This window comes from Petromyzon marinus, chromosome 11 (genome assembly GCF_048934315.1).
Source record: "Petromyzon marinus isolate PM22_M1 ecotype Great Lakes invasive population chromosome 11, UKy_Petmar_22M1.pri1.0, whole genome shotgun sequence".
Classification (NCBI taxonomy): domain Eukaryota; kingdom Metazoa; phylum Chordata; class Hyperoartia; order Petromyzontiformes; family Petromyzontidae; genus Petromyzon; species Petromyzon marinus.
In genome coordinates this window covers 12,317,843-12,340,511 of record NC_133677.1, presented here as the reverse complement: position 1 = coordinate 12,340,511, position 22,669 = coordinate 12,317,843, and the positions used below count along the sequence as shown (strand labels likewise).

At 44.1% G+C, this 22,669-nt stretch overlaps 1 protein-coding gene across 3 annotated transcripts in view; it reads left to right on the top strand.

The window, feature by feature from the left end:
- LOC116941207 (janus kinase and microtubule-interacting protein 3-like) overlaps positions 1–22,669 on the top strand; it is a 265,525-nt gene that overhangs the window by 117,727 nt on the left and 125,129 nt on the right. For all 3 annotated transcript variants that reach the window (XM_076066382.1, XM_076066383.1, XM_032952008.2), the window contains 4 exons: positions 2,280–2,399; positions 15,281–15,427; positions 17,939–18,079; positions 21,059–21,118. In XM_076066382.1, the coding sequence (XP_075922497.1) occupies positions 2,280–2,399; positions 15,281–15,427; positions 17,939–18,079; positions 21,059–21,118 (468 nt within the window). The remainder of the gene's footprint in view (positions 1–2,279; positions 2,400–15,280; positions 15,428–17,938; positions 18,080–21,058; positions 21,119–22,669) is intronic.

Genomic DNA, 22,669 nt, shown 5'->3' with positions numbered 1-22,669 from the left:
GCATTTGTTTGAGAGCCCTCTTTGTGACTCCCACTCATCTCAGTAAAATTGCTAAATCTTACAACAGTCTCCTCCGATATGGAAGCACCGCGTTAACAAACGTTCAAGCACCTGGTGAGGAGAGAGTCAGAGGGTTCATTAGAAATCGTTTAGAGTTTCTATAAATGGATCGACCTGTATTTGTTTAGGACTCCAAAAGGCGGTCATGGAGATTACACAAATTACTCATTGGTTTTTTCGGTAAAGTCACGTATGTAGAAATACCATAAAATTATATTAAAATAAATCAATCACGACGTTTCGACCGCAACACAAGCAATCTTCATCAGGTGTAAAAAACAAATAGCACATAGGGTGACGTAAACGCAACACATAGAGAGCGTTAAACTGCACGGAGGTAAATACAACAAGAAGATGAGAGACGAGAATTCAACAAACTTAAGAACATTTTTAATATAATTTTATGGTATTTCTACATACGTGACTTTACCGAAAAAAAAGCAATGAGTAATTTATGCAGTGACGAAAGCTTTAATTCTTTATAACACAAATTACAAAGGTGACTCTCGCTGTTGGAGAAGCCCCCTGAAGGTGAATATCCACATCACAAAACAAATTTAAAAGCATGAATTTAAACAGCCGAAAGGTTAATTCAAAGTATCCCCCCTACGCTTCCACTCCCACACTCGTGGGAAGTGGACAAAGCTCACCGATGCTGTCCTGAGCCAGTGGTGAACATTCCAGATGGAATGGAGGGATCCGAAGGACTTTGCGATGATCTCGACGCATGCCTTGCCCTCCGGCACAGCAACGACTCCTGTTTAATTCACTAATTCACTTCTTCCACCCCATTTGTACATGTGCATTGTAGAAGTACCGTATGTATCATGTGTGCGTGTATGTATAATGTCACCGTCTCTGTATACTAAACGTACATTTAACAATAAGGTATGCATACAGGTGGACATAATATTACAATAATATGTAAAAACAGAGTGGTGCGAATGCCAAATATATACAAATTATAACCTGCAAATAGCATGGCAATGTTGCTATTAAGAATTTTGCAGGTAAATTTGGACCCTGATGCCGGCACAATGTGGCCTACTGTCCGGTGATTTTTTTTTGTATGCCCATTGCGAAGCAGACGATGCATAATAACGTTTATCACCGTGGTTATTAAACAAGCAATATTAATCAGGGCAGCCACCGGATTCGAGCCGTGAACCTGTGCACCGAGCGGCGAATGCGCTACCGCTAGGCCATGGCGCACCGCGTGTGTCTGTGTTCAATGGGTGGTTTACATTTTTTGGGGGATGGAATATATATGTTGTATACTGTGTCACGCACTCTCAGGAACCTTACATTCAGCTTTGTTTTCAATAGCGACCCCGCCACCGCCTACGTATGCGCGTGGAAAGTTGCCGTTGTTAGGTTGATGTCCATTTCATTCCTCACGCTCGAAACATTTTATCCACTACTCAATATGACTGCACTTATAAATGTACACCTAAGCGTACTGTGCACTTAATTGGTTTCACAATATGAGTAACATTGCATTTTTATGAAGATTTTGGTTTCTTTTTACGTTTCAAATGACTAAGATTTTTTGAAATGGCCGTTTCATTCTTTTCAAGGTATTTGGCATCCATATACAAATGTGTGCTGGATACAGTCACATTTGCAAATGTGATTTTTTACTTTGATCATTACCTGTGTGCCGATTGTTCAAAGTTAACGTGCCATTGTATTGAGGGACTACTGCTTCTGTGTGGTGTTATCCTGGTGTGGTCTGGGACTGTGTTGGTTGTTGTTTGTATTGCCTTGCCCAATCTTGATATAATCGGACTTATATAAAAAAAAAAATGTTGTCATTTATCATTTATTTATATTTAATTACTTGCTTACCATTTTCTATATTTTGCACTCCTATCGGTTTTTTTGGCATTGTTTGCTTGTTGTAACTCGCTGACCCCGTGCCCATTACTGGACATCTGTGGTTAAAAAAACGAGCTTCATAGCTCATCGGATTCCTCCTCCTGCAATCTAAAGATTCTAACTTTCCCCCGACGGTGTTCAACGGGTCTTCTGAAATCGGCGCTCCGAGCTGGGGGTTTGCGTCCAGTCTAGTTTCTCGGTTAAGCCTCTCTGGTCGTGCGGCTCCCCACCCCACCCCCAACCCAACCCACCCCGTCAAGTCTCCTCACCCGCCACCTCCCCCCCCCACAAAATCCCCTGGGTTCTGCGAGACGGATATTGGCAGTTGTGTTTTGTTCCAGGAGCATCAGTTGGACGAGAGGGACGCCCGGAGGTTTCAGATGAAAATCGCCGAGCTGGGCTCCGTCGTGCGGAAGCTGGAGGATCGGAACACGCTGCTCGCGGACGAACGCAACGAATTGGTGAGGAGGCGTTGCCAGGGCACGCGGCACCGCGCTCATAAGGGGGCCGTCCATAAATGACGTCACGCACCTGGGGGGGGGCGGGGTTGATTGAGAAATGTGACGTCACGTAAAAATGCGCAACTTTAATATAAATATAGACAACACGTTCTACTTAATTAAATAGACTTTTTAAGAAATGTTTTCTCCTACAACATCAGAGTGCAGCGCCACATTAGATACGCACTACAATGACAATAGTTTAAAGCGATTTGAAGCATGTTTTATATTTTTGGGGGGGGGGGGGGGGGCAGAGCTTTGTGACGTCATATTTGAGGGGGGGGTCTGACTTTTTGTGACGCCGTCTGACGAAGGGGAGGGGGGTCAAAAATCGTCCAAAATCGCGTGACGTCATTTATGGACGGCCCTTAAACACGTGAAACGTTGACGCGTAACATCTATACCACAGTAATATCGTGTGCAATAACATAACTACGATCGCCAATGTTTTTGTTACCAGGTAAGGCCCACTGAGCTATATAGGTAACTTTTTCAGAAGCGACCTGGCCACACACGATAGTTCGACGAATTGGCTTATCGCGTGGAAATGTATAGCAGCCAAATGCTCTAAGAAGCATGTTGATGCTAAATGTGGAGGGGTCAAACACGGAGGGCCCGGAAAAAACACTCCACACGACCACAGATAGTGTTCATCTTCTTTGGTTCTTTCGGTAAAGTCACGTAGAATGAGAATAAAATAATAAAATAGAACAATAAAATTCTCACGACGTTTCGGCCACAACACAAGTGGCCTTCAGGTGAAAGGAACAGACCTGTCGGGACGACAGAGCTACAATGGACGCTGCTAAGATTCGTAGCGTCTTTTAAGCTGGTTGAGAGAAGTGAGGCACCTTGACAAAGGGGTTTACATATCAAACAGGAGAATTTAGCATTGAAACAGTTGAGGGATTAGCTTGTGACTGGTCACAGAAATAGCTATGTTAAAATCAAAGCCTGCACATCCACAGAGGCACCTAGTGCATGGACAGGCACGCTTACTCTCGTGGTAGTGCCTTACACCGATGATCCTCTGCTTCCAAGCGAGCCTATAGCAACGTTACGGAACATACCGTGTGAGAAATTGAGCCTTGCTGATGATCGATCACACTGTGCTGCTGCTAGAGCCTTGATAATTATTGAAACCCATGTGATGAAGTTCCCTTACGTCATTGGCTGCAAGTCTCACGATGCTCTGCTATGTGCCTCTTGGTGACGGTCATCTCTGTTTCGAGTTTTCTTCCCACGCACCTCCGATTCACGCGGTTGCCTACCTATGGTGCGAAAGAAGTTCAACATATTCTTAGCCCTTTCGGTAAAGTCACGTTGAAGGAAAACAATAAAATAATAAAATATATAAAACAATAACAATTCTCACGACGTTTCGACCATAACACAAACGGTCGTCATCAGGTGTGTCGGTGGATTCTGGCTTAGCAATCATTGGAACGATTTGATAAACCATTTCAGGTCTTAATTGATTGTTCACGCTTACAGTGGCTTTCAGACAGCATACATTAATTTTTCGTCTCCCCCCTCCTCTTTTCAGAACATAGATGGATTCGTCCTTATAAATAAACTGTCAAATCGCTGCGCGTGGCGCTGACGGTTTTTTATAAATAAATACACCGTTTAAAAATAAATTAATGCAAACCGACACACCTGATGACGACCGTTTGTGTTATGGTCGAAACGTGAGAATTTTATTGTTTTATATATTTTATTATTTAATTGTTTCCCTTCAACGTGACTTTACCGAAAGAGCTAAGAATATGAATTACTGCAGTCACGAAAGCTTCAAATCAAAGTTCAACATACATACATCTGTGTTGGGAGTTGTGAGACAATGGTGGAAATTCAATATTCTATGGCAGGTGCTCATTTGACTGACCTTAGAGGGATTCGTAACGTATAGCTCAAATCAATTTGAGCTCACGGTTACAACTTACGACTTCAGAGACTGTTGATGTACTGAGCTATCCCTAAGCTTTAAACAAATTAGGGGGGCTGATCACGATTGGATATTTTAATGTTTAGGCAGTTTGCCTAGTTTTGAGATGTATTTCGACGCTATCTAAATCCTAATGCATTGTACTCATTCCATCCTAAATTGAGTGTTAGCGTTCACTGTAAAAAAAATGCAGGATAGTTTAGCATTTTTGGGAAGAATACACTCTGTTGTCACTTGTCAGCTCTAAGCAATGCATAGCGGTGGTAAGAGGCTCGAAATGCAAGGGGTAACATTGACGCGGTCGTTTGCATTCAGAATCAGAAGTCTATTTCCCTGGAGAAGCCCTTTGAGCTACACAGCCCTTTTTCAAGCGCGACTTCAGCCCTGCAGACGACAGCGGCAGCAATGTGCTTACATATCATAAATTATACATGCTTAAAAAAAACAAGTTAATGATGGCAATATCTTAAACGTAAACATGTTCACAGTTATCTACTTTCACACTTGATGCTTTGTAATCTCAATCGGGAGTCTGTTCAACTTTTTTTATTTCGTAAAGCTCGTGAAAATTGGGTTCAAGGTATCACATGTTCACGCGTAAGTACATTATCTTGCTCTGCATTGCACATCGGGAGATGAATATGATCTTTCGTGAAGACACGGTCCGTAAGTTACCACCACTGCAAATGAAGCAGGGTTAGATGGGATTACACCGGGCTCTCCTGATTGGCTGTCACAATTCGCCAAGTCAATATATTTTTTAAAAATGTATTCAGTGACATGGTCTGACGATGCATCCCCACGGCATGCAGAGTTTTCACGAATGACTTCAGATTAGATGCATCCAGTTTGGCTGATGTCCTTGAGCCCTGGTGACATTTTCTGTAGGAGACTGACTTGATGGCTGAAACAATTAATAAATCAGGTCAATCAGGGAGCAGCAGTTATTGTTTGTGATTCGTGAATCGCTGCTCGCTGAATTAAATTAGGACCATGGAAACTAAAAACAACATTAGCTGTCGCAAGAAATCGTGGCAATATCAGTGAATTTTGGATTGAGGTAATTAAGGATTAAAATGTGTGCCATGTCACCCATGCATAACATTCATGATGAATGTTTTTGGGTTAGATTGTGTTAATATGATTGTGTCGTTAGCCCATCACCGTCTGACAGCCAATTGGTGAGGTTTGTCACGTGAACAAAATGTGCCAATTCACTTCTACTATAGCACATGGGTGTGATGGAGAGTAAACCCACAACATTTACAATTTGAGTACGACGTTTCGCTGGTGATTCCAACCAGAATTCTGTCAAATCGCCTGATGAACCTGTTTGTAATCACCAGCGAAACGTTGTACTCAAATTCTAAATGTTGCGGGTTTACTCTCCATCACACCCATGTGCTGAAGTAGTAACTAATTGGTACGTTTTGTTCAGGTGACAATCTTACTTACTGGCTGTGTCGGGTGGTGGAGGGTTAACGACACACATATATTCACGCGATTTAACTCACAAAACATTATTTTGAACAATATTGGTCGTGAAAGCCTACGTGTTAAATTGACTAACCATGCACAACAGTTGTAATTAACTTTTTAATGGAAACCCAATTTACTTTTTGACATTAGCATTACTTTGGATACAAGTCACGGGCTCGAGTCAACGTGATGCACCAATATATTGAATGAAAAATAGGCAATGAATCGCCCACACTAAGTGACAGCACAATACATGGCTCCGGGTCTGGTCGCTATTTTAATATCTGTCGATTAAAATTGCCATCACTTAATATCCATGTTTGCACTCGTTTTCCCAGATGTGTTGTGCGATAATGAGGGACCATCGTCTCTCCAAACGTACAGCTCAGAATACTGATGCGTGCGATTGATTTGCGATAAAATCCCACCTGGATAAAACAATCTCATACTGCCCGCGCCCAAGAACATTTACACTGAATTCCTGATCTAATTAAATGCTGGTATAGACACCTTCATTTTTCGGGGAAAATACGATTACATTATTATAAACACTATTTGCCTCCTCGAGAAAAATGTTTATTCAAGATATGCCTGCCTCTAAATATTTCATTTTCTTGTACATATTTTGTGCTACAATAATGCCTCAGTTTCTATCGGGTTATCGTCCGTGATGAACCAATGGACTTGTGCAATGAGGGAATAATGTACGATAGGGGCTTTTGAAAAACTGACTTTGATAATGAAAAGCAACATAGTCATGTGTCTGAGCGGAAATTACGAACTTTACCCTCTGTGGTGTCTCCATCGTGAACACGGAAACAGACGACGAAATATAGAACACAAGCTGCTAAGGGTGCAAAGAAGCATGGACAGATGCTGGCTTAGGAGAGAAAGAGGAACACATGGTTCGATCTTAGAATAGTGTCCCAGAGAGTATGATAATTATGGATACAATTTATCGTATTTAAATAATGTTATTTCAATCCTCATTCTTAATTATATATTTGTTAGACTTTTTTTTAAAAAAGTGCGTGTTGTTAAATATATGCAGTTTGTTTGTTGTTAGGAGTGCCAAGTCACGACATATCAATAGTCTTGTGTTCTCTGGTTGCCTGCGTGAAACGTGGGGCCATGGCCTTGCCCAATCTCGACCCAGCCTGGCTCAACGACCCAATCAACAAACAGGAAACAAACACAAATCATGAACACCATATTGGCCATGAAAGTAAGTGGGCTTGGGCAGGACATATTGCCAGAAGAGTTGAACTACATGAGAGATCATGGCAAAGAGGACAACCACCTCGGATGTGGAGCCATGAAATCAGTACATGTGCTGGCATTCGCCAAGGTCTTATAAGTCACGAGCAAACTCACAGGAATCCAACTAAATAACCATTTATAAGATGCCGAAGGATCACCGATTCCAAACGCAAGGGAGGTCATCATCATAGGAGATGGACAACGTGATGATGATGACATGTGCAGGAGTGAGATGTATTATGGAATTGCAGGACCGTGAGGGATGGTGCTGGCATGAAGAGACCTTCACTCACCTGTAGGCAGTGGCAATCGAAGAGGGTGACAATTGTGATGATGATGATAGCCCATTACATTAACAACTCATGGACTGCTCAGTGATGACGTAAGATTAGGTTTGGTGGGGCATTTCTCCACTTTAGTGCACTGAAGGAGGAGTTGATGCATCGCATAAAGATGTAGCATCATTGGCACTGCTTAGCTGTGGGGAACGAGGTGTCTTACATTGTAGAGTTTTTAGGAATAAACTACTCAATTGTGTGGAATTTTGCCACCCAAGTTTCTAGACTTTAAAATAAATAAAATCCATTAATTAGAACCTTCCTGAACAAGTCTTGAGATTGAAAAATATTTTCCTGAATAAACATATACAGATTTTTTTTTTTTTACAAATAAACCATTATTCAGAATACTTCGTATGGCTGAGTGGCACCGTGGTGGATTCTTTGACTTACAATCATCAGGCTGGCAGTTCAAATACCGCTTTGCGGAATTGCTGTTCGTGTTGCATTTTTCGGTCTCCTCAATGTTTGGCCCTCTGAGTTGAGATAACTTTAACATGGTCGTGAATTTACTCTGCTGATTTGTGTGGCTGGGTGGCACCTTGGAATGGGATTCAACTCTGACCGTATTTTTCTTTATGGTTAGTAACCCAGTAAACGTGGAACTTTGGGCCAACATTTCCCGTTTACTGGGAAAAACGGTATAACTTTATAAGAAGTCAACAATGGTTGTTATGAATGTATACTGGTCCTACCATAGGAATGTGGAATTTACCAGACTGATGTTGGCCCTGCAATGGAGATGAGCCACGGTCTACTCAGACATGGTGGCTCTCGGCTATCTATGGTGGACGATGACATTTACTGACCAACCAAACAACATAACTTGTGCGCTGGTTCAGCTTAAATAATGTTTAGACAAGTAATACATTTAGAAATGCTTGCTTCGTAGCTGCGGAATATGTACACTGGCCGTAACCTGTGAATGTTTATAATACTGCAATGCTGATTGTAATCATGGAACGCGTGCACTGGCTAGGACTGCCGCCCGCGAAGGTAATAATGACCTGGTGATATTGAATTCCGCAGGAAATGAGCGCGAGACGCTACAAATCACACTGAGATGTCTCCTGCGATAGGATCGCGCTACATGAGACAATGTTCAATCGATGACAATGATGGAGTTTGCATACTGATACGAGGGCACTGCCGCGCTCCTTGATGTAAACCACAGAGCACGCGCGCACGTGTGTGTGTGCAAGTGTGCGTGTGTGTGTAAGGGCCTGTGCAAGGGCATGTGTGTGTAAGCGTGTGTAAGCGTGTGTGTGTGAAAGCGCGTGTGTGTGTAAGCGCGTGTGTGTGTAAGCGCGTGTGTGTGTAAGCGCGTGTGTGTGTAAGCGCGTGTGTCTGTAGCGGTTAGCGCTACGCTGCGCTATGAACCTGGCGACCCGGGTTCGATTCCTGCTCACGGACAACACCAGTGACGATTATCTGAACCGGTCCCGGGTCTCCCCTAGGTCGACTCAGCCTCAAATGAGTACCTGGTGCAGTGTGTAAACATTGCCACTAGGGAGACAAAGGCGGTCGGGCGTGGTGCAGGCCACCCACCCCCTCGTGTACCGTTACCGACCTTCATAGGTGCTCGCTAACAGCACTTGCCCCTAGTCTGTTAAGGCTATATGGGGGATCTTTGTGTAAGCGCGTGTGTGTGTGTGTGTAAGCGCGCGTGTGTGTGTGTGTGTAAGCGTGTGTGTGGAAGCGTGTGTGTGTGTGGAAGCGTGTGTGTGTGTGAAAGCGTGTGTGTGTGTGGAAGCGTGTGTGTGTGTGCTAGCGTGTGTGTGTTTCATCGATTGCGTAACGCTGTGTGGAAGCTACCTGGTCTGTCGCTCCGCACTAAGCTTCAGGTCTTCTCGGCCACGGTCATTCCCTCCCTTCTCTACGCTTGCGAAACGTGGACCCCCCTAATGGAACATCTTCGCCGGTTAGAAACATTTAGGCTGGCCTGCCTACGATCCATCCTGGGTTTAACCAGACTGGATTGTGTGAGGAGCTCACAAATCCTTGAAAGATCTGGGCAGGGTCCCATCGGTGAGCTCCTCCGGCAGGCAAGGCTGCGATGGCTGGGTCATGTAGCCCGCATGCCCAGCCACCGCATGCCGAAACAGCTTTTGTTTGGCCGGATTGAGGGGGCTAAGCGGGCGCGGCACGGGCTAGAGAAGAGATGGAGTGATGTGGTACAGGAGGACGTGGAGCTGAGTGGACTTGCCGATGACTGGTACCAGCGGTGTCAAGATCGGCCTCTGTGGAGGAGGCTCGTGAAGGATGCTACTGGGCAGTTGGAGGCAGTCGCCCTCCAACAACAACGGAGGGCGGAGGAGCGACGCTCAGAACAACGAGCGGAGCACCGGGTGGCTAAAGCACAGCAGGTTGGCACAGTAGGGGGCACAGGTGGTGCATCAGCCAGTCATCTCAGTCAGTCGACCCGTGGCACCTGGGTCTGCCCAGTGACCTCCTGCCAGCGGGCGTTCGACACTTCACGTGGCCTCACGGTGCACATAGCCTGGCACAAGCGTCGTGGTGACGTCACCGCCACTTAGTGGCGAATGGCGGTTGTTGTTGTGTGTGTGGAAGCGTGTGTGTGTGTGGAAGCGTGTGTGTGTGTATGCGTGTGTGTGTAAGCGTGTGTGTGTGTGTGTAAGCGTGTGTGTGTGTAAGCGCGTGTGTGTGCGCGTGCACTTGTTCCAAGGAGCGGTGGTGTTAGCGGTTAGCGCGCTGCGCTACGAACCCGGCGACTCGAGTTCAATTCCCGCTCACGGCCAACATCAGTGACGATTATCAGAGCTGCTCATGGGCCTCCCCTACGGCGACTCAGCCTCAAATGAGTATCAGGTGCGATGTGTAAATGTCGCCGCTAGGAAGACAAAGGCGGCCGGGGGTGGTGCTGGCCACTCACCCGTGCCGATCTTCATAGGTGGTCACGAACAGCGCCTGCCCCAACAGTCTGTAAAGGCTATACGGGGGAATCTATGTCTTTTAGTTATTGTTTTAAGAAACCAATTTCTTGAAAGGGTCACATAACCAGCAATGAGAAAAATATATAGACGTAAATATTGCGCAAGTCAATTTCAACTTAATTACACCCTGAGCACGAGATATATTGCGCGTCTTAGTTTCCGTAGTTAATACAGTCCTTGTACACTGGGCCTGAATCTCTGATGGCAGCTGTCGACACAATGGGGGCACGTTTCTTAACCCCCCCCCCTGCCTCTCTCCACCCAGCGGTGTAAATGGTACACCATGGTTAGTCAATCTGCAGCTCATGTGTGTGTGGTAGGGTAAAGTGTAGAGGTACACACCCCTTACACAATACAAAAAAAAATATGTTGTTAATTGGCACCTGCTTGGGACTCGGCGGCGAGATGTTAACGACCTCGCCTGGTACACAGGAGGTCGTGGGTTCGATCCCAACCCTGGGGCCTGTATATTAGGAGTTTTGCGGTGTCTCCACTTCTCGTGGTCGCATGGATATATCTGCTCGTTCTCCAGCTTTCCCATCAATATTTATAATCAACATCACGCGTTTAGAGTATTTGGCTGCTCTAAATGTCCACGTGATAAGCCACTTGGTTGAGCTTTCATTTGCAGCCAGGTTGCTTCTGTAAAAGAGCTCCATCGCTCCGTGGGTGTTGCCTGGCAAAATAAAAGTAGCAGCAGACTCAGCCTCTGAGGATGCCATCAACAGCAGCACCGGGGAGACAGAGGCAGCCCGTCGCGCGTGGTGCTAACACCCCACTCCGGTCCTCATTTGCCATGGCAACCTTAGTAGGTGCTCAATTAGAGCAAAGGCCAGATAGTTAACACGAAGGATCTTTGTATTTCTGTGAGTTGGTATATGCAAATTGCCAAATAAATGCAGCGGTGGTGTCGTCGTTATCACACTGGGTTGCCAACTCAATTGACCGAGTTCGATTCCCGCTCATGGGCCACACCAGTGACGAATGTCTGAACCTGTCCTGGGCCTCCTCTAGGTCGACTCAGCGTCAAGATGAGTACCTGGTGCGGAGTGTAAACATCGCTACTAGGGGAGACAAAGGCGGCCGGGCGTGTTTCTGCCCACACCACCGCCGTAATGAGCCGTGCCAGCCTTAAGGTGTGCTCATGTGCAGGATCATCTTTTGCAGTCTGCAATACTATTGTCCTAAATTGACATTCAGTTTCCTGGAAAAGAATATGTTTTATATTGACAATGAATTGGCCACAGTGCACAGCAGTAAGGGGTGCACTTCAGGTAATCTCAGCCTTAAATAATGAGAGCCCAGTGCTGAGCTTTAAGAGCACCATGGAGCCCAGGCAGACTTTGAAATGCTTGTCTTTAATGTACATAATCTTAAAATGTATTCCAAGGGCCCCTCAGGGTCTGTCCGTGTGCGAGCGTATATACAATGGTGGGTGAGCAGTAGTGCAGTGGTTAGCGTGCTGCGCTACGAATCCGGTAACCTGAGTACGATTCTCTGTCATAGTCAACACCAGTGACGTGTATCTGAACAAGTCCTCGGCCTCCCCTAGGTCGACTAAGCCTCAAATGAGGACAGTACCTGGTGCGCCACTAGGCAGACAAAGGCAGCCAGGCGTGGTGGTGGCCACCCACCCCCTTGTGTACCTTGCCTGCCTTTATGGGTGCTAGCTGAACAGCCCTTGCCCCAACAGTCTGTTGAAGGCTATATGAGGCATCTTTGTCTTAATACTGAAACATTCTAGGAGTGTGACCCTGCATTTTTAACCAAAATTTGTACATTAACAGTGCACCGTGATAGAACAGGATCGGGGAAATGTCACGTAGCCCTCATGGCCCACGGGCTGATTTATTCCATTGTCAAAATTACGAGGTAACAAAAGTGGAGATTAAACGTTGAGTTTTATAAGGGCACCACGGGGTGACCAGCCCCTCCCCACCCAGCCCCACACCCCCCCCATCCTTGGATGCACGACGGACGGACACAGTAATCCCCTGTGGACTGGTGTAACCCGAGGTTCCTACCACTATAAGTGCCCTCCCTGTGCTTGTGTCATGTCGCCCTCCTCATAGGAACTCCCGTGTCAGTTTGAAGCAGGAGCACTGTTCCATCACCGGGTTAGAGGTCATGGGTCGGCAATCCTCCGAAGGGGTCAGACCTTTCAAACAGCAATGGGAAAATTGCACTCTTGGCTCAACGCTGTACCGCCGATAGAAATGAGAAGTGTCTGATGGTAATGATCTTCGAAAGGGGATTTAACATTCTCGAAGCTTATGTCCTCCAAAATGTAAAGAATCATCCATAATACAGGTTTTTTTTGTGGGGGGTTAGATCGCGTAAATATAAATGCTGTGTCGTTAAACTCGCCACCACCCGATACAGTCCATTAGTAAGGTTTGTCATGTAAACAAAGCGTGCCTATTCGTTACTGGCACAGCACCACGGTGTGTCGGAGCGCAGCTCCAGAATCATGCGTGTTTAGCGCAGAGCCTATCCGCAGAAGGCAACCTAAAATCGTCTTGTTTGTTTTCCATTGAAGGTTAAACATCAGCCGGCAACGCTGCCGCGTGCTGGCTGCAAGTCGGGCCAATTTCATTGCCGCCTGCAGTGTGCGAGTCTGTGTCACGGCGATGTTCTCGTGACAGGTTGTTGCTTGTTTTGTTTTTTTCCGTCATTCCTATGCGGGTACGAACACAAGGGCCGTGTTCATCCGAAAGTGACGCATGCCCGGTTTTACTCTTGCAGTCACCCCCACGTAGACCGTCTTAAGGGACACGGATAGCTGATGCCCTCTGTTGGTGCAACCTATTTTTTGCTTATGTATTGTCTCCCTAGTTCTTCTCTCTGAGCTCACGTTTCCTCCATCGTATACGATCTGTGCTCTCCTTAATTTCGTTGAATATTCCTCCAGATGGCCGAGCACTGCCTTCCTATTTGCTACCTCTTGGAATTATTCTGAACAGCATTCCCTCGAGAGCAGCGGTTCTTAAACTGGGGGGCGCGAGATGCCCTTTCTGGGGGTGCGAGACATGGCCACATTTTTTTTCGAAGGTAAATAATCGAAAACACAAATTAAGCACGGGCACTAAGGTACAACTTACTTCGTTTCATAAAACCCTCTGTGTATTTATTGACATATCTTTATTAACGCTTTGGAACCAAAGGAGTGCAAGTCTGCAGTAAAAAGGTGAAGAACCACTGCTCTAGAGCTTCCTTCAGCAAACCTTCGCAGGCTTCTAAAAATTGTTCAAACCAGAATGAGTGGGGTTTTTTTGGTCCACTTTGAATTGCTCCAATCAGACTCCTTGTCGCCATGCACTATCCCTCGTCCTTTCCCGTAGCGCTTTCCTTATTTCTTTCGCTCCGCACGATTTCTCTCCACTTTGACGCCACAAACCACGTCTCGGAACTTTACAGGTGCTTTTTTGACGTCCTTTTATTCCTCGAGTGTCCACGTCTCTACTGAATACAACACCGTTGCTCTATGCTCAGGGTTTCTCACGTCCCTCATTTATTTCCCTGCTCAACCGTCTTATCAGCAGCGCCTTGTTTTTAATTAACGTCACCCCCTCATGGTGACATTCGTTAAATGTTCATTCTTTGTTTAGTTTGTCGTCCTTCCCTCCGTTCCCCACCTCTGATTAGCACGATTGCCTACATACGGTGCGAAAGAAGTTCAATATACATACTTGGTAGTTTTAGTTGGAATGTTTTTCGACCATCTGGCATTTTCTGTCAAAATATTTCCCAAATATGTTTACCCCTCCTCCTCCTCCCCGCTGTGATATTGAATATGCTCCACCAGTTAATTGCTTTTGTTATCCATTACTTTTATAGTCATTACAAAAACCTTTGATATATTTTAAAGATATTTCCAAGTATTTAGACTCTTCACAATTCACCAATATGTTGCTAATCGTATTTAATACCAACTGAAATAATTATATATATTTAAAAAATGTCTTTAGAGAATTTTATTTACATATGTGAAGTCAATTTGACATAATTATAATTGCAGACCATTTTAAAAACTTAATACAGGATTTGGTTTGTGGTGGTACACCATGATTTATTCATTTTAATTATTTGTTTGTATTTGGGTGATTTTTTTTACCTTTCTTGTACTTTGCATGACTATCGTGTGTTCGTACTGTTTGTTGTTGTAACGTTCCTACCCGCCCCTGCTGGACATCTGTGAAAAAGAGCTTTGTAGGCCATCGGATTTCTCCAGTACAAATTCTGATTCTGTTATGACCACCTCCCAAGGACAGCAAAGTGAGCCAATGGCGATTGTGCTAACCACTCTTATGCAGCTGCCATAAAAACGCACAGAGATAACTGAGTGTCCCAGCAGCTACTGCCTGTGTCCGTGCACTGAGCCAACACTGTGGAGATGCTGAGTTTGGAATTACTGCAGGATTTTCAAGTTTAGCAAGTTAGTGGTCTTCAAACAGTCACGAATGTAGGTACAAAAAAAAATACGTACTGTATTTTGATTCTCACTTAATGAGGCCTAGCCCACCTCTGAGAGCTACATTTTATAACATTACTGATATGTGGCAAACCATTCTTACAGAGGATGAAGGAACACCATCCAGTGCCGGGTAAGGGAGGTCTATTTTTTTTTTCAAAGTGACTCAGAAGTAGTTCACCATGCTCTATTTCAACGGCCATTCCCCAACATGACGTCCCGTCGCCCGACGGAGTTATATAATGGCGTCGTCATTTTACCAGATGACAAACACAATTTTAAAAAACCAGTATGAAACGTAATAACAGGCTAAAATGTGAGAACTACGAAGTAACGTCGCGTGCTTTACGTATGCTTGCGCGCGTGTTGCTTGTTTTTTTGCCCACGAGCAGCTGAAACGCTTTCGCGAGGCGGAGAGTCAGTGCCGGCCCCTCGTGGAAAAGAACAAACGCCTCTCGCGCAAGAACGACGAGCTCAGCTGTGGCCTGCAGCGCCTGGAGGACAAGCTGAAGCTTCTCACGAGGGAGAACTCCGAGATGGTAACCGCAACCGAACAGAGGCCCTCACAGCTGAGAAATCGACACGGGGAAAAACATTTTTTTTTTGCCGCGCCGCGTCGGGAAGCGGTGCTCAGAGCACAAATGGCAAACGAGCAAGCGAGCGAACGGATAAGAACTCAACACGCGACGTTAATGAGGCTGCCCAAAATGGGAGAGAAATATCTCGCAGACGATGTTTAAGGTAATAGCCCTTCTTGCCAAAAGAGGCTATAAAGTTTTTTTTTTTTAATTTCAACTAGGTAAGGCCCACTGAGCTATGTAGTGCTTTTTCAGAAGCGACCTGGCCACGAATGATACAGTACTTCAACGAAGTGGCCTATCACGTGGAAATGTATAGTAGCAAAATACTCTAAAACGTACGTTTCTAATTGTGGAGGGAAAAAACCCGAGTACCCGAAGGAAATCAACGCGATACATCAGGCGTAAGAGTCGAGATCGAAACCATGACCCCCCGCATGCCAGGTTAAGTAGTAAACATCTCACCACCATGGTGCCCTAGATTAGCAAGCCCTCCGCACTCTCCGATGAGCAAGTGACATTGCCCAAAATATCGCCTTCTGAGAGTTGGAAGCCTTGACATGAATACTTACGGAGAATACCTCTCCTGGTATGATGCTGGTGGTATTCCCTACAAGAATGCCATACCTATGGTGTGAAAATCAGTTGTCATGGAAACCAATCGCTGAATTTGAAGAATAAAGATGAGTAACAGTAATCAGATAGTTGATGGGAAATTACACAACTGGGGCAGGTTCACTTCACACATCGTCATGTACATTCATGTTGAATTTCGAACTTAATTTGACCATATTCTTGGTTCTTTCGGTAAAGTCACGTAGAAGGGAAACAATAAAATAATACATAAAAATATATAAAACATTATTTTATTGTTTCCCTTCTACGTGACTTTACCGAAAGAACCAAGAATATGAATCCCTGCAGTCACGAAAGCTTTAAATCTAAATTTAATTTGACCAATTTCATATCATCATAGAAGCTCTGGCCTGGCATTCTGGTTGCAATCAGAGCGCATTTAGCAGTGTTCATTAAGACGCTGTCTTTCCGACAGCTCTGTTCTTCACCTGAGGACGGCTGCTTGCGTTGTGGCCGAAACGTCGTGAGAATTTTATTATGTTTTATTTTTATTATTTTATTATTTCCCTTCTACGTGACTTTACCGAAAGAACCAAGAATATAATATTTACATTATGAGACCTCCTTTGCCAGAAAAAAAGATATAGGAATAAGTTTTACCCTTTTAACTGGCACAAAAACTGACACCTTTATTCAAGGCATCATGTTTGCAATAACCACAACACAAGCAGTCAAAATGCAAACAAAAGAGACAACTCTGATAATATGCACTGTCCTTGAATTTGATTGGTCCACACCCGAGACAGCTTTTCTTAGAGCCCAGTCTCCACTGGTGTTGGACCAGAAGATGCCTTTTGGCGCCTTTTGGCGTCTTCTGGTCCAACACCAATGGAGACTAGGCTCTAAGAAAAGCCGTCTCGGGTGTGGACCAATCAAATTCAAGGACAGTGCATATTATCAGAGTTGTCTTTTTTGTTTGCATTTTGACTGCTTGTGTTGTGGTTATTGCAAACATGATGCCTTGAATAAAGGTGTCAGTTTTAGTGCCAGTTAAAAGGGTAAAACCTATTCCAATATAATATTTCATCATGTCTGTAGCCAGAGAAAGCTTTCAACACAGACGCATGTGCTGGGTGCAGTGGTATACACCTGCAATACCTTGACTTGCATTGCAGGGTTGATGGCTCACAAGGAATGGGAATGCACTCTCCAACTATTATTCAGTCAAATCTCTTTGGCTTCTCTATCGAAAGCTGTCGCTTATTTGATAATTTTTTCCTCTTTTGGGCCGCAGTGTCATTAACAGATGTGGTGAGTTGTTGTTGTAACCGGAACAGGGATTTAACACGTGTCTTTTTTTTGCGACCAATGTTGTTCATAATAAAGGTTTCCGGGTTAGATTCACACGAATATAAATGTGTCGTATTCTTAAGTAATACACCTTTTTAATTGCACGGATATTCTAGACATCATATATTGATTAACTGTGGTTCACCCATCTGGAAATATGTACTGCATATTTTCAGATTAACATAATCCATGCTAATGTATGTGATTATAATAACCCACCCCCCCGATCTTTGCACCTGATAGGCTCAGTGATGATGTTATCTTGCTCTATTTAAGACCGGAAGAAGCAGGAAGACGTCTAGACAATTTGTCCAATCCCCTGATGAAGCTGGTCGTAATGTCACGGTACTCAAGTGCAAATGTTGTGGGCATACTCGCCATCGCAAGGGTGTGTGCTGAAGTAGTCGCTACTCGGCACGTTTCGTTCATTTGACATCCCCCTTACTAATCGGCCGTGTCAGGTGGTGGTGGTGGTGGTGGTTGCGGCGGCGGTGGGTTAACGACGCGTTTATGTTGAACGCGATCTCAACCTCCGTCGTCGCGCAGAAGCAGAGGTGTACAGCCAAGGAGGCCTTGAGGAGGCCGAGCTCACTCAACGACCTGGAGCAGTCGCAGGAGCAGCGCGAGATCGAGTTCCTGCGCATGCAGGTCATCGAGCAGCAGAACATGATCGACGACCTCAACCAGGTGGGCGCCGTCTTGCCGAGTCGCGTCCGCGCGCAGCAGCGGCAGACGCACGTCGCGTTTTTGTGTCCTGCTCCGGGACCTCCGGTTGTTTTTTTCTTCCCCTTCACGTTTAGAAAACGCGCGTTGCGATTATTTAGATTGTTTTGCTGCTATAAATGTCCAAATGCATGGGCCCACTTTGCTGAGCCGCCGTTTGTGGCCAGGTTGTTTCTGAAAAATAAGTTAATACCTCAGTGGGCTCTGCCTGGTAGGATGGGGATGGTTTAGTTTTTATTGATGTGTGTTTGAGTGATTTGTTTATCTTTCTGACAATGTGCACTACTATCATGTTTTTGTATTGTTTGTTGTAATGTTTTACCCGCCCTTACTGAACATCTGTGAAAAAGAGCTTCATAGCTCATCGGATTCCTCCTGTATAAATACATATTCTGATTCTGAGTTCATCGATTGGCAGGCCAGGTTAAGTATGGGTATTCCCACCTCTTCCAAAACGTCTGGCCAATGTTTGAAGAGTTGGCCTAACATACGCTTTAAGTTTTTTTCAGTTTTCAGTTTCATTTATTTGGTATAGCTCTGTGAGCCATTCGGCTCTTGAATCGGGTGCAACTGCAACAAACAAAAAACAAAAACATGAACAAGAAAACATCTTAAAGTGACTATGTGACTTTGTGCAAACAGAAAATCCAAGAAAAGACAGCAAAATATTGCAGAAAAAGCACCGTACACCAACGCTGTGTGCAAAAATCCCAGTGGGATGCAAGTCAAACAACAACAACAACAGCACAAGACATATTCTTGGTTCTTTCGGTAAAGCCACGTTGAAGGGATAACAATAATAAAAGAATATATAAAACAATAAAATTCTCACGACGTTTCGACTGCAACACAAGCAGTCATCATCAGGTGTGAAAACCAACGGCAAGAACATTTGAAACCAACGGCAAGAACATTTGAAAGAAGTGTTCTTGCCGTTGGTTTTCACACCTGATGATGACTGCTTGTGTTGCAGTCGAAACGTCTTGATAATTTTATTGTTTTATATATAATTTTATTATTTTATTGTTAACCCTTCAACGTGACTTTACCGAAAGAACCAAGAATATGAATCACTACAGTCACGAAAGCTTTAAATACAAATTTAACCACAAGACAACTTATATTAAGGCCATCAGTCTAACTCCGTACCACAACAAACAAACATGGCCAAACCAAAAAACGTTTCGAAATCACCAAAATAAAGCCATAAAAGCAATGTAACAGTGATCATAGGAACTGTGACCGAATTTTCACAATAAACGACATAAACAACATGTATCACCAAAGATGGACGCTCTCTATAGCTCCCGCTAGTGCAGGCCCTTCCTCCAGCAGTCCTGTGAGTAAGACATTTCAGCTCTGCACTTTTGCCTTTACCTAACAGTGAGGCCGATATATTTGTCGATGAGTCGTGCAGTGGACTGTGTGTGTCTCTCGTTGCCTGCAAATCATGCCTTCAGAGCTGGTGTAGTTCCAAAATAAATAACGGATTTTTGCCATCAAATTCGTACAAAGGAAAATAAATGGCATTCTCTGCATCCCCCTGTTATCAACAAAGCCTCGTAAAATTTTGAGGAATGACTCCGGAAGGCAAATAATCCACCTGCTTTGTGTGTCTTCCAAATACAGGTCATACTGCTAGCCACAGAAAACACTCATTTATTATCAGCCGTGATCAAACTACTGCTGGATGAAGGCCTTTCTCATGGTTCTGCGATGAAAAATGTTGCAGCTGCACCTCAGCTGATTTCATCAACACTAGTTCGTGCTGTGTGGGTGCTGTGTGCAGTCAGCTCGTGCTGTGCAAATAACCAATCTTGAAATTGGAAGGTTAAAATGTAATTTCCCATTCAGGAGCCAATGCAGCCCATCACATATTTGGTGTAGATAAAGTGTTTACCGCTTAGTGGGAAGCCAAAAGCAGGAGTAATTGTATCATTAGATAACATTTTATCAATATGTAAAATGACTTCTGCTAAAGGAATGTTCAATAGTCATATTTGGCACAGTTATAAAAGCAGAGAAGAGCAATGAACAATGCTAAAGGCCAGTTGACTTTTCTCTACCCATCTTAAGCAATTATTGTCATCTCTTTCGCCTAGTACGAAGGAAGCTCGTGGATTCGGTCCCGACCGTGACAATGCCTGCTGTATATTTGGAGTTCACAAGGTCTCTCTCCCCGTGGACACCTGGATTTTTCTCTGGGTCCTCCGGTTTTCGCCTCCACGTTTTAGACTATTTGGCTGCCACTGCGATGAGCTACCATGTGCAACCAGGTTGCCTCTGCATAAGAGTTAACAGCTCAGTGGGCTTTACCTGGTGAAATAAAATTGTTTCGTTTATCAAACTCACTAAACATGAAGAACCTAAATTTAGATTTAAAGCTTTCGTGACTGCAGGGATTCATATTCTTGGTTCTTTCAGTAAAGTCACGTAGAAGGGAAACAATAAAATAATAAAAATATAAAACAATACAATTCTCACGATGTTTCGACTACAACACAAGCAATCATCATCAGGTGTGAAAACCACAGCAAGAAAATTTGAAAAATAACCGCCACTTTTTTCAAATTTTCTTGCTGTGGTTTTCACACCTGATGATGGTTGCTTGTGTTGCAGTCGAAACGTCGTGAGAATTTTATTGTTTTATATTTTTCTTATTTTATTGTTTCCCTTCTACGTGGTGACTTTACCGAAAGAACCAAGAATATGAAGAACCTAGTTTAAATATGAGCCTGAGATTTCAATTCAGTCTCTCAGTGGGGCTGGCTTTGCGCTATCAGAGGTATTGTATTCGCCTCGCTTAGTCTGAGCCGTATTTAAAGACTTTGTATTTAGCACAACGACTGGCTCTTGAAGACGTCAGTCTTACTTGCCTTGAATTAGACGTCTGGCAAGGGTTTGGAATTTATTTGTTCTGCTCTGCTCTCAAATTTGTTTCAGGAAAGAGAAAAATTAATGCGCATTGTGAAACCAGTCCGGAAAGACCTCAAGCCCGTCAAGGTGAGTGACAATACTCCTGCAGAGAATATCCTTGACAGAGACCTGACCCAGTTCGCAACACCAAGGTCAAAGTCTGACACCCGTGTCATGTATCGCACACTGGCATGTTCATTGTGCAATGATGTCACCCATTTTGAATCTCGTCCGCAGGGAGATATTACTGCCGTTGATTGCAACTAATGTTTAGCTGTGCCTGCAATGAAATATAATCGCTGGCATTGATATGCTTAACGAATGATCCATTTTCGGTGTTGTAGACAGTAGAGCTCCTGCTAGCCATAACTCATCATTACCCACGACTCTCATTATCCACGGAAACTGCAGGGTCTCAAAAAACTGGTATTATCTACAGCCCTATTCCTGTTATTCGTGATTATCCACGGATTTTCCCGTCCTAATTTGCGGAATGGTTATCCTGTGGCCCACACATCTATGTGATTATTGATGAAGCTGGTTGTAATTACTGGCGAAACGTCGTACTCAGTTTGTGAATGTTGTGGCTTGGCTCTCCATCACACCGGTATGCTGTACTAGTGACGAATTGGCCACGTTCTGTTTACGTGACAACCCTTACTAGTTGGCTGTGTTGGGTGGTGGCAGGTTTTGATGACAAATTTATATATTTAAGCGATCTAACACAAAAAAAACCTCTATTATGGATGTTATTGGTCACGAAAGCCTACGTGTTAAAACGTTTCATGCTCGCAAAATTATAATTTTACCATACAGTACTACACACTGTCACAGTAACATTGTACGCAGTGCAAATTCGGCAACTCCCCTTTAGACAAAACAAATGAAGGTGATTTCTGAACTTTAACTGGTTGATTACAGTAAATTCTAAATGATCCACCTCCGACTAGGGGTCATTATGCTTTTTATGAATATATATTTTTTTAAACACATGTGTGCCTGGTTCCAATTCATCTGTTGATGTATTGCACTGCAGGGAGTTTGCTCCCTTCCTCCACTCTGCAATTGCTGAACACAAATGGAAATCAACATTCCTCTGGCTCCTTTATCCCCGTTTCAAGTCAAAGTTCAGGGAGGAGATGAATGCTGGGTGTCATGTAAGGGGAGGTCATGTTTAAACAACAAGATGACAGGTACCCAGATGAGCTAAAAGAATGCGTGCGGACAACGCACGAGACGTTGAATCATTCGAATGTGTGCGAGCTACATGGGATCCGTGACGTCTTGGGGACAAAAATATTGTTAGAAAATGTTGCCCAAAAGAGCAAACTTTATATGCAATGCATATTGATGCGGATGGCTTATCATGTTCAGCCGAGGCTGTTGACATTGAAATTACAACATGAGGCCTCCTTTGCCAGTAGCAAAATATAATAATAGGTGTTTTACCCTTTTTTCTGGCAACAAAACTGATTTTTTTTTACAAGGAATCATATTCACATTACCCACAATACCTGCAGTCAAAATGCAAACAACATTTTTTTATCAGACTGTGTTTTTTGTTTGCATTCTGACTGCAGGTATTGTGGTTAATGTGAGCATGAGTCCTTGTAAAAAGGTTTCAGTTTTGTTGCCAGA